This window comes from Oryza brachyantha, chromosome 10 (assembly GCF_000231095.2).
Source record: "Oryza brachyantha chromosome 10, ObraRS2, whole genome shotgun sequence".
NCBI classification, from domain to species: Eukaryota; Viridiplantae; Streptophyta; class Magnoliopsida; order Poales; family Poaceae; genus Oryza; species Oryza brachyantha.
Genome location: NC_023172.2, coordinates 9,877,172 through 9,889,631, shown reverse-complemented (window position 1 = coordinate 9,889,631; position 12,460 = coordinate 9,877,172). Strand labels below are relative to the sequence as shown.

The 12,460-nt window shown below is 41.7% G+C and overlaps 1 protein-coding gene across 2 annotated transcripts; it reads left to right on the top strand.

Moving 5' to 3' along the window:
• Window positions 1-4,453, top strand: LOC102715610 (ribosomal RNA small subunit methyltransferase I). 2 transcript variants are annotated; one of them, XR_005812644.1, is made up of 10 exons: window positions 1-248; window positions 1,035-1,099; window positions 1,575-1,671; window positions 1,783-1,911; window positions 2,196-2,304; window positions 2,385-2,529; window positions 2,715-2,757; window positions 3,391-3,564; window positions 3,728-4,071; window positions 4,160-4,453. XR_005812644.1 is itself a non-coding variant. In XM_006661708.3 (9 exons), the coding sequence occupies exons 1-9, from the start codon at window positions 87-89 to the stop codon at window positions 3,806-3,808; spliced, it is 1,005 nt and encodes a 334-aa protein (XP_006661771.1). In that variant the 5' UTR covers window positions 1-86; the 3' UTR covers window positions 3,809-4,452. The 2 variants fall into 2 exon arrangements, 1 of the variants encoding a protein (XP_006661771.1); XM_006661708.3 differs by having other exon boundaries at window positions 3,728-4,452.
• The last annotated feature ends 8,007 nt before the right edge of the window (window positions 4,454-12,460 follow it).

The window sequence follows — 12,460 nt, the reverse complement described above, 5'->3', positions numbered from 1 at the left end:
TCGAGCTCACCACAATCTCCACTTCACCCTCTCGCTCCAGAACGGCGGCCACGGTCGCTTCCCCTCTCCGGCCGCCACCGCCGCGCATGGCGTCGCTGCTCCGCCTCCAGGCCCTCGCAGTAAACCTAACGATACCCCGCCGCCTCCCCTTCCCTCTCCGCATCTCCCCCGTCGCGGCTCCTCTTGCGGGCCGCCTCTCCACCACCGCGGCCTCCGGCAGCTCGCCGGAGTCCCCCGCCTCGGAACCGGTGACTCACCGTCTCCCTTAGTACAAACTCTTACGACTTTTCACTTCTGACAGGTGCCCTGCGTGATTTGCGTGGGCATATGGTAGTTTCACCGTGGGAGTAGTGCGTCTCAAAGGGCTAGAAAATTTTGGTAGCTTCGGAGAGGAGCAATGCGTTGCTAGAACTGATTTGGGCTATAAGATTATAATCATATACTACCTCCGTTTCATAATGTAAGATGTTTAACTTTTTTAGTTGTAACATTTGACCATTCGTCTTATTCAAAAATTTAGTACAAATATAAGAAATAACAAGCTGTGCTTAAAGTTCTTTTAATAATAAAATAAGTCACAAGCAAAATAAATGATATTTCTATAATTTTTTGAATAAGACAAATGGTCAAACATTGCAAGCAAAAAAGTCAAACATTTTACGTTATGAAACGGAGGGAGTATTTTTTTTACAAGAGTATTAAGACATTTGGCAATTAAGTAAGAAAAGCGTGTTTTTTCATGCATTTCTATCTGCCCAAATTGTGAGCAAATGTACAGATGTACTTCTAGTTTTCGTGGGAGCATAGATTTGTTCCTTTGGAATATGTGGAACTTCTCAAGTGAAATAAGAGTGGCAACTACTCTCTTTTCAAATGTTGCATTTGCTCAGTTGTGTGTGTCGTCTGTATTATGAGCTACAACACAATAAGGGTATAGCTTTGTACTGCATTTTATGGGGAATATGCACATATTGGTCAATTCAATTGTTCATGACTATGCATGATGCCTGTTGTTGATCTATTACAATCTACAGGATTTGGATTCTGGGCTGTATCTTGTGGCAACACCAATTGGGAACCTTGAGGATATCACCTTAAGGTATATTTGCTTCATCTTTTAATCTGTCATAGGGTCAATCTGCAAAAGTTTTTATGCACGGAAAAGCACTTGGTCATAAATCTGACGCCTATGAAAAATCTTCTGAATTTTATGGCTATGTCACAGTATCTGTTGATTCATAAGGGTATATGGGGCAATAGAAATGAAAATGGCATGTTCTTTTTCTCAAAAGGAAAAAGGATGACACTTGAAATCCCTACAGGAAAAATCTTTATAGTTGTTTTATAGCACAATTAGCATCAGTTTTTTTTTTGTCAAGACCCTATAACTTTTACCATGAGAGGAGAATGCCAGCAAGGGCATGCTATCCGTTCTGCACCCGAAAAGAAAAATGACAAAAAAAATCGTTTTATCTGAACCTTGAGGCTGCCTCCATGTACTAAGCTTGAAACTGGAGTGTGCTATTTTCCTGAAACATGCTCCTGGCGTTAAGCTTGGGTGTCACTTTCTGCAGGGCATTGCGTGTCCTTAAATGTGTTGATGTGATACTATCGGAAGACACGAGGCATTCTGGAAAGTTACTTCAACATTATAATATCAAGACACCTCTTGTGAGCTAACTGCATTCTTACGTTTTCATTCATGAATCACAAGTAGTTGCACATTTGAACCATATTGTGTGATGAGTGCCATTGAACTTAATCTAAACTGTAACCTTGTAGCTCAGCTTTCATAAGTTCAATGAGCGTGAAAGAGAGCCTAATATCTTAAAGAGACTTCATGAAGGTGAAGCAATTGCATTGATTAGTGATGCTGGTACTCCTGGAATTAGTGATCCTGGCATGGAACTGGTAAATTACTTCACTCCTTTAACCATTCATTTTTGTCAATCTGTTCGAATAGTACATCCTGCTATTCTCTTAACCCATGAAGTAGTAAAGAGACAATGAATGGTGTTTAATAGTGAATTTGCCCTGTGACATAACAATATTAAAGAAACACATTCTACCTGTGCTATTTAGTTGACAGTACTCAAGTTAGCAGTCAACAGCATGAGAGATTGCTTTTCTTAAAGCCCAATGCTGCTCCTAGATGTGCGAGATGTTAATTAAACATGTTGTACTGTTGTTTACAGGCTAGATTATGTGCTACCGAGGGAATCCCTGTTATTCCCATTCCTGGGCCATCTGCTGCAATAGCTGCTCTTTCTGCATCTGGTTTACCAACTGATGAATTTACATTTGGTAATTGAAATGATTCTGTACTTACTTTTTTTATCAATGATGAACAATTTTTGTTGTTAGTTCTGATTTTTCATGTCTAGTGGGGTTTTTACCAAAGCAAGCTCGATCACGAAAAGAAAGGCTTGAAATATCTGCTCATGAAGCTGCCACACAAATTTTCTATGTCCCTCCCCATGGAATTCATCAATTTCTTTCTGATGCTGCTTCATCATTTGGTGATTCTAGGTAATTGATGTTCTGTGACCCATGTATATTGTTGCTTATTGTGTACTGTTAGAAATCGTAGTAGCATATAAACAACTGAAATACTGCACTCTTATCATTTGTTGTATCCCAAGCGTATGGGGTGCTAATGTACATGCATGCATCATATATGTTGACCTTACTTTTGTTTATGTATTGATATTCAGGTCATGTGTTATTGCAAGGGAGATAACTAAATTGCACGAAGAGGTAGTCATCAGTTTATTCCTCTTTTTATGTTACAACCTTCAATAAAATACTTCAGCTGTTTCTTCAAATAAAATAAAAATACTTCAGCTGGTAGTTACAGTACATGGTATTGAGGTGATTGTTTGGTTTTTTCATGGAAAAAGCCAAACGGAATATTTGCAAACGAAAAATAATTTATGAATAAAAATTTTACATACGTATTCTTAGCAATATAAAAGCCAAAGTTGGAAAATAAACTTCGGTGAAAAAACCCCCAAAATCAACTTCAAATTTAAGTTTGAAAATCAAATTTTGGCTTGTAAGCATAAGCAGAAGAAAAAAAAATGGGGGTGTATATCCCACAAACTGTAAGCAGATATAACTTGTATTGCTGTCATTTCCAGCATCACATCTCTGAACCTACTATGAAGTGCTACTAGTCACATTATACTTGATGTTGACTCTGATTAGCAACCATAACATACGCAGTCTTGTTCACACTTTTAATAACAATCAGTAATACTAGATTATTTATGTATTATATGCAGTCCAAGCTCTACTGGATCTGTGCCCATATTTTTTACATGTTGAACTCATAGTTCTGTTTGTTTATTTTTCCCTTTTGTAGTCCTGAATTTGACATATATCTTGTAGTTTTGGCGAGGAACTATTGGTGAAGCAAATGAAATTTTTGCAACTCGACAACCAAAGGGAGAAATTACCGTGCTCATAGAGGGAAAGTCGATTTCATTCGATGAAACTCCATCCGAGGATTTCCTTGAGCATGAACTCAGGGAATTGATGACACAGGGGCATCCTCTGTCAGCAGTGCGCATTCAACTTAGTTTTTGATACCTTTCAAGTCTTCAGAGATGTTTCAGTTCTACGTTTTTTTATATATAAAAAGAACATTCTTTCATTATGAAAAGGCAATAGTTATACAATCATATCTTATTTTCTTTGGTTACGAACTGGTATTTTTCTATTACAGGCTGTGAAAATGGTCAGTGAAGCCACATCAGCAAAGAAGAAGGATGTTTATGCACTTGCATTGAGGTTATTTGGAAAATGAGTAATATGCAATATTTTGCTCTCATCTGGTAGTTCAACTTTCAGAAATCATGAAGTATGTTTGGAAGGTGTCATCCTTTTTAGATCACGGATACCTTATTGCTTGGGTCATGGGTGTGCTGTGAGTAGCCTGTTGGGCTTGGGCATGTCCGTGTCCAGTGCTACTCGGTGATCACATTGACATGGGAATATCAATGGCAGCTTTCTGAAGAACCAGCTGATTCAAACTTTTGAAAGAGGCGATACTTGGAGAGTTCAGAATGGGTATTATTTCGATCCATTTACAAGTTCTTTTCCTTATCTGACAATCGAAGAGTCTTTGATCTGTAGCTGTTCTTTCGTTGTATAACAGAAGCATCACTGCATGACAAGGTACCTGGTTAAGCTAGTTGGTGAATCAGTATATCTCCTTAGATTTAATGATTAAATTCCCATTTAAAGATTCATTTACCCATCGTGAATGGACCATTGAACACTTGGACAGGTTGCATACCTGCAGTTCGTCTAGGCCTACGACAATGGTACTAAATAAATAGACATGACGTTGGCCTTTGTATTTTGTCGGCCAAGATATGGCTCACATTTTTTGAGAACGAATTCGGCCCATAAACGTATATCAATTTAGCCAATCCCTATCCCGTGAACTAATTTGGCACATAAGTTAATTTGGGCCGTCCCTTCTCTGTGTATGAATTTCGGGGTCGGTCTAATTAATGCCCACGCCGGTGCCCTCGTGATGTTCTCAGTACGTGTGTGTATATATGTGTCTCTATATGTGTATACATCCTGTAGTCATATAAATTTTATACATATAAACTTACAATACATTTTATACGTACAAACTTTATACATATAAACCAACTTTGCCGAGGATGGAGGGGACGATACTGCTACACCCATGGTTCGGTGGGAGCAAGGAGATCGAGGGAGAGATCACCGCTGCGATGTGGTCCTACGTGTGCCCGGAGGCCGCCGCCGGTGAGGACGACCCGAGGCTGTGTTAGGAGTAATCTTGTGTGCTGTTTAGATATGAGTCTGCATGTTTATTTCCTGCATGAGCGCATGAGCCCACGTCTGTGTGGATAGCCATTGCGTGTTCTCTTTTTTGTAGTAGTGGAGGGCATCCGAGGTAGCTCGCTGCCCGCGTCGTAAGCTGAGAACGAGGAGCGCGTCGTGTGGTTGTGGGGATGGACGCAGCTGTGGCATGGCGTGAAGATCGGTCTTAGTGCTTGTTAATTTTCCTTTGTAATTTGTCTTTCTATATAAAGGAATATGAAGAAAAGCAGCAGAAGTAACGCGCTGAACCCGCTGGCGCCGGGCGATGGAGAAGCTCTCGTGCGAGAGGATGCTGGTGTGTCGTGTGCGCAATCATCAAGAACTAGAACCACAATAAATTCCAAGCTAGTTGGCTATTGTTGCTTCATGCGTAGGCATTCTGTACTGCATGCTGACAAGCAAGAGGCACTCGCAAGGCTCGTCACCGACGAGGAGTTGATTGCGCTCGTGAGGAGCATGCTAGCTGCGTGGCTGGAGAAGCCGAGCTTCCGCGTGGCCGCATGGCAGCCTGCCGCCGCACGTCGTTGCCAGCCGCGTCGGTCCGGCCAGGTCGCCGCAAGCCACCGCCCACGCGGCCGACGCCCACGCCGACTGCCACCCGCCGTCGTCGCCAGCCCGACCGCCACAGCCCCCGCCGGCCGCGCTCTGGAGAAGCAGGGAGAAGAGATGAAGAAGAGAGAGAGAGAGAGGAGAGGAAGGGAGAGGAAAAAGATAAAAAAAAATATGATATGTGGTACCTACTGAACGCCATGTCAGCAAAATCAGCACATTTCCGATATTTCGGTTAAGGGACGAAAAACAAACTCGGCTTCAATTTAAGGGACTTGTAGTGGACTTTTCTGCCCACTTATTTCCGGCACAACAACTTAGCCTATAAATAAAATTGGCCCACCTATATTGGGGGAGCAAATTCAGCCCATAAATGAAATTAGCCCTGGATAAATTCAACCCATAAATGAAAGGAAAAAGTCCACCAAAGGTCCCTGAAGTTACACGTGAGTCTGTTTTTCGTCGCTTAACCAAAATACCAGAAATATGTACCCCTAAACTTGTATAATCCGTTTAAAAAAGGTCCATTAGCAATATTGACTCACATTTTAACTGGTTTTACTGATGTGACGTCGGGTAGGTCCTACATGTTAGATTTTTTTAAAAAAAATATTTTCATGATCCTCTCCCTTCCTCTCCTCTCTCCCTCTTCCTCTCTCCTTAGCTCCTGGCCAGCGGCGGGCGGTGGTGGTCTGCGGGCTGCGGTGTGGTCGGCAGGTGGCGGTGGACTGCGGAGATGAACAGGAGCCATTGTAGCCGAACCTCGAAACGAACAGGAGCTCGCATTGCATCGCTAGCTGCTCGGCAGGCGACAGCGTGGGGACGTATGCAGAGCATGGAGATGACGCGGTCGAGCGGCTCCGAGTGATGTTCAGCATGATCAGGTGGTCGGAGAAGGTGGCGCTACCGCGGCGGTGGTGATAGATGTGGAGGAAGGTGAAGCCATCGCGGAGGTGGGCGCTGACCATCTCGCCGGCGCGGACGTTGGTGATGCACGGCCAGGTATGCGCCGCGGCGAAGTGGCCTAGGAGCACGGCCGCCGAGCGGACGAAGCCGCACGCGTCTCCGGGGCAGCTACTTGACAGTTTCCAGAACATGTAGAGGAGAAGTTCAGTGGTGCATATTCTGAATAATGATAAGTGCAGATAGACATCTCTTACAATGAACTAAGGAATGCCAAAAAAACAAATCAAATGCTTAATACTCGGAAAATTACCTGCCAAATTCATGTATTGTCTTTATTCAATGAAAACCAAGTTAGAGATCACGGTTACAATCACAAGCAGATAATCAAAAATTCAAAGATAACCTATATAGCATGCATGTAGATATGAGTCGAGCACTTGCATGCGAGAACAATACTATGTACCGATGCTCGAGTAGTCGAGTACACGTCGATGCTTCGGTACGCGCTGATGCTCGAGCACTCGGACGACACGCGGATCCAGGGCGCCACGACGTGGTCATCAAGCCGGTTGGTGAGGCTAGCGGCAGGAAGGAACTCGACGAGTTCGGCGGCCCGTACAGGGAGGCCGTGAGTGTGCTCAGTAAGCGCCGGAGAGAGCAGAGCCCCGCCGCTTGCCGCCGCCGCCGACCGCACCCAGCTCGCCTGCCCCTGCCGTCGCTTGTCCACCGTCGTCTGCCCCAGCCCCTGCCGCCGCCCTGCGACCGTGCCCCTGCCACTGCTCTTCCACCGCCGTCCGCCCTAGCCTCCGCCACTGCTCGCCGACTGCGCCCCAGCCGGCAAGCCAGCACCGCCCGCTGCCAGCCGCAAGCTCGAAGGACGGAAGAGAAGAGAGAGAGATGAGGAAAGGAAGAGAAGGGAAGAAAAGAAGAGAAAAGAAAAAAATAAAATAAGTTGACATGACTCATCAGACGCTACATCAGCAAAACCAATTAAAATGTAACTCAAAACTGACAAGAGATCTTTTTTAAACGGATTATATAAGTTTAAAGGTATATATTTCTGGTATCCGGTTAAGGAACGAAAAACTGTTCAGGGATCTTGGACTTTTTTCTAAATGAAATTGGTCGTGGATGAATTCAGCCCATAAATGAAATTGGCCTCGGATGAATTCAATCCATAAATTAAATTGGCCCACTATACGAATTCAGCGTATGGATCAAATTTGGCCCAGCTCATTACGTAAACGAATTCAGACTATAAGTGAAATTGCCTTGTCTCGTTCCCATTAATTATTTCAGCCCCAATAAAGTAAGCGGCAAATCTATTTTTAGTGGATAAAATTCGGCCCATAAATCACTTTGGCCCGCCACGTGTCGTGTGTGAGTTTGGCCCATAAATGAATTGGCCCACCTACTCTTCATGGATAAATTCCACCCAAAAATAGATTTGGCCTATCGCCTTACCGTGAAGGACTTGTGCACTAAACAAATTTGGCCTACCACCGTACCGTCATTGAATTGCGCCCATAAATTAATTTAGCCCAACACTTTTACGTGGAGGAATTCCTCCTACAAAAGGAACTGGCCCATAAACTATACAAGAGTAAGCAGGCCATAAATGGGCCAAATTCAGTGGTCCGTAGGGTTAGCAGTAGGCGTAAATTTACTGGCCCGTATTGGTTACACTAGGCGGTGAATCAGTATAATCTCCTTAGATTTCCTTGCAGTAATTATTGCATTGTACATTAGTCTTAAAGTTCCCATTTAACAAGCCATTTATCCGTCGTGAATGGACCATTAACACTTGTCTCATTAGTTGGGCCTATAGTCGGTCGGCCTGCCTTTGCATTTTATCGGCCGAATTTAGCCCATAAATTACGTATATCAATTCATTACCAGTGAAGTAAATTTGCACATAAGTTATTTCGGCCATTTTAATTCAGAGGAACCAATTTGGCCCGTCTTGCTTCTGCGAATGAATTCAGCCCGTAAAAAAATTTGGGCCACCAATTTTCTGGGCATAAATTGAGCACATGACTCAAATTGTCCACTTGTTTCCGGTGCAACAAGTCAGCCCATAAATGAAATTGGTCCACCTATTTTGGGGAACGAATTTAGCCCATAAATGAAATTGGCCCATCATATTTGGGTGGATGAACTCAGCCTACAAAACAAAATTCGGCCCATCTTATTATGTACATGAATTCAGCCCATAAATGAAATTGGCCCACCATATTTTGGTGGACGAATTCAATTCGGACCATGTCATTACGTAAACGAATTCAGCCCATAAATGAAATTGACCTGTCTGAATTCAGCCCATAAATTATTTCAGCGCCATAATTTCGGTGGACTAAATTAAGCCCATAAATCACATTGGCCCACCACATTTTGTGTACGAGTTTGAACCACAAATGAATTGGCCCACATATATTTCAGGAATAAATTCGATCCAATAATGAATTTGGCCCACCATTTTACCGTCATTGAATTCAGCCCATAAACTATTTTAGCCCATCACTTTTACGTGGAGGAATTCGTCATGCAAAAGCACTTGGCCCATCTTTTTCCTGTGGATTAATCTAGCCCATAAAGTATACAAGAGAAAGCAGACCGAAAGTGATCGGCCACAAATGGGCCAAACTAATTGGTCCGTAGGGTTAGTAGCAGGCGTATATTTGTTCGAAAAAACCAATACGCGCGCGATCTTCCTTTTTTATTTTTTATTTTATGTTTACAAATGTTAGTATGTATAAACTTATATTTATAAAGATTCTATATATTAAGTTTATATATTATGATGTTCTGTGTATCTATGTAGATTTTTAGATAGAGTTTTTTTATCTACGTAGTATTATATTGGTGTGTGTATATATATATAGAAAACTAATATGTGCACCCCTTATAATAAGCTATTCTATGCCATACTCTCTTTATAAGGACCAAGCCCACCTCACACCCTCTTTCTAAGGGCTAAAAACCCTCCTCTCAGCCACTAAATCTTCATACAAGCTCTATTTTCAGCTCGTGAGTACTTGATGGACAGGTTTCGGAGTCATCTTTCAAATGGATCTGGCCTCATTGCCAAATTCTATCCGAGTCAACGGAAATTACGAAAACAAGGTGTTGTGTCACCTATAATAGGCCTATGGGCTTGTAACTTTGTCTAGGCTCCTGGCCCAATAGGGGCCTAAGTGGGGTGAGCCCCAACCTAGGAGATCACGACCCTAGAGACCCTTAGCACGTCCTCCTACTCCTATAAATAGTTAGTTACCTCTTTAGGGTTATTCGGGTTTTGATTAATTGAAAGTTTAGTCATTGCTACTTCCATGTAATTACGCATCCGGTTAGGATTCCTTGTCATATGTTTGGAGCCCCACCTTATTAGTTGTATCATTTATCTTGAGACTTAATTCCTATTTGCAATTTAGATTGCTTTTATCTTGTTCTTACTTGTTCTCGATTGTTTGCAGGAATATGTTGATTTGCACCGGCAAGATCAACAATCTTATGAGAGGTGTATCGGTCGATAAGACGCAACACAACAACGTCTAGTACGGTTGTAGTCGAGTCGACAACTTCTTTCCTCAAATCGTATTTATCCAACTCACCGAAAGATCGGGCCACCCCTACTCACATCAAACATAGCGTTATTACTACATAAAAGGTGTAGCGTTACTATAGCTATTACCATAGCATTAGAGTATACTAATACAAATACTATAGACATTTCTTAAGATTTCAAACTTCAAACAACTTTATCTCTCACTTCATATATTATTTTTTAAAAATGGAAAAACGTAGATCCATCATGTGTATGTTCGACGTTGTCATTACAAATTAGTCACTGTGTTAATATAATTTTGCCTTCGTGCTACTGCACAATTTCTATGAGGCGAGGATGAACTTAGGTAGATATAGGGGGAAGCCTATAGGGGGTTGACCCACGAGGGAACCCTTTGACTAAACTTTGAATGAGGTATGGTTTTTTTGGCCTTGAAAAGAGGGAGAGGTGGGATAGGCCTTGGGAGGCCTTAGAAGGGTGGGATATAGAATAACTTATATATATATATAAAATCTAATGTTTATACGTGCATTCGAGTTGACCATATTAAATAATGAGAGATATTTTTTATATGGTGGCATTTGTAATATTCACTCGGTGTTTTTTATATGTATATATCGACACAAATGAATCAACAATATCAAATAAAAAAACAAGTATAATTTTTTTTAATATATACGTATATATATTATTTAAAATGTAAAGTAAAGAAAAAAGAGAAAAAGTGCCGCGCACGGGGGATTATTCTCGTGAATTTCGCCCTTATTAATGAATTCGGCCCATCTTCTTTCAGAGGAACCAATTTGGCCCGTCTTGTTTCTGTAAATGACAGTTTGGCCCACCTCTTTGCAGGTTATAAATCTAGCCCATGACTCAAATTGCCCACTTATTTCCAGCGCAACAACTTAGCCCGTAAATGAAGTTGGCCCACCTATATTTGGGGATCGAATTAAGCCCATAAATTAAATTGGCCCTGGAAGAATTCAATCCATAAATCAATTCGGCCTGACATATTTTCGCTGATAGAAGTCGGTCTATAAATAAAACTGGCCCACCTATATTGGGGGATCGAAATCAGCCCATAACTGAAATTGGACCTGGCTGAATTCAATCCATAAATTAAATTGGCCCACTATGTTTTGTGGACGAATTCAGCATATGGATCAAATTTGGCCCAGCTCATTGCGTGAAATTGTCTGGTCTCATTCCCATTAATAATTTCAGCCGCATTAAAGCGGGAAATCTATTTTCAGTCGATGAAATTGTGCCCATAAATCACTTTGGCCCGACACACATTTCGTGTAGGCCCACCTACTTTTTATGGATAAATTCGACCCAAAAATAGATTTGGCCTGTTGCCTTACCGTGAAGGACTTGAGCACTAAACAAATTCAGCCCATAAATGAAATTGGTCCACCATATTTTGGTGGACGAATTTAGCCTAAAGGTCAAATTTAGCCGAGCTCGTTACATAAACGAATTCAGCCCATAAATAAAATTGCCCACCATATTTTGGTGGACGAATTCAGCCTATAGATGGAAATTCGGCCCATGTCATTACGTAAACGAATTCAGCCCAAAAATAAAATTGTCCACCATATTTTGGTGGATGAATTCAGCTTTTGGATCAAAATTCAGCCCATGCCATACCGTAAACGAATCCGGCCCATAAATTAAAATTGGCCTGCCTCATTCCACTAATTATTTCAGAGCCATTTGAAGCATGCGGCAAATCTATTTGGCCCATAAACTACGTATATCAATTTAGCTCATTCCTATCCCGTGAACTAATTTGGCACATAAGTTAATGGAATAAGTTTAGTGAGGTCCAAAGTTGCGTCCCTGAACCACAATACCAGATACAATAGGTCCCACAATTGTAAAAACTAGTGTAAAATAAGTCATAAGGCAGTTTGGGTGGCGGTTTCAGTTCACGTGGTGTCTATGTGGTTGATTTGAGTCGGTCCTCATCATATGTGGTAGTGACATGGCACTGAAAAGCAAAATATAAAGATTAAAAAAAATGAGAGTCTTCTGCGACGATACCCTCTAATGATTTTGTGTGAATAGAGAAGAGAGGGGATGATGTGGATGGAGTGGGCCAACCGACATGTGAGCCTCACTATTTTTTAAATTTTATTATTTGATTGTCATGTGGGCTCACATATTTTTTTTATTTTTTAAATTGTTATATTTTTCTTCATGTGCCAAGTCAATGCCACATCAAGACAAGTATCGAGTCAAACCAGCCACGTAGGTGTCACATCAGTTGAAACCACCGTCCAAACTGCATTAGGATTCATTATATCTGGTTTTCCGGTTGAAGGACGAAAATCATATTAGTTGATAAAATATGGGACTTCACTTTGAACTTATTACTAAGTGAATCTTCTTTCAGATGAACCAATTTTGCCCGTCTTGGTTTCTATGAATGAAACTTGGGCGCAAGATAATTTGGCCCACCTCTTAGTAGGTTATAAATCGAGCCCATGACTCAAATTGCCCACCTCTAATGCGCGATCGCTCGCGGACGCGCCCCCACCAGCGATCAGATTTCTTTTATATATATATATATAT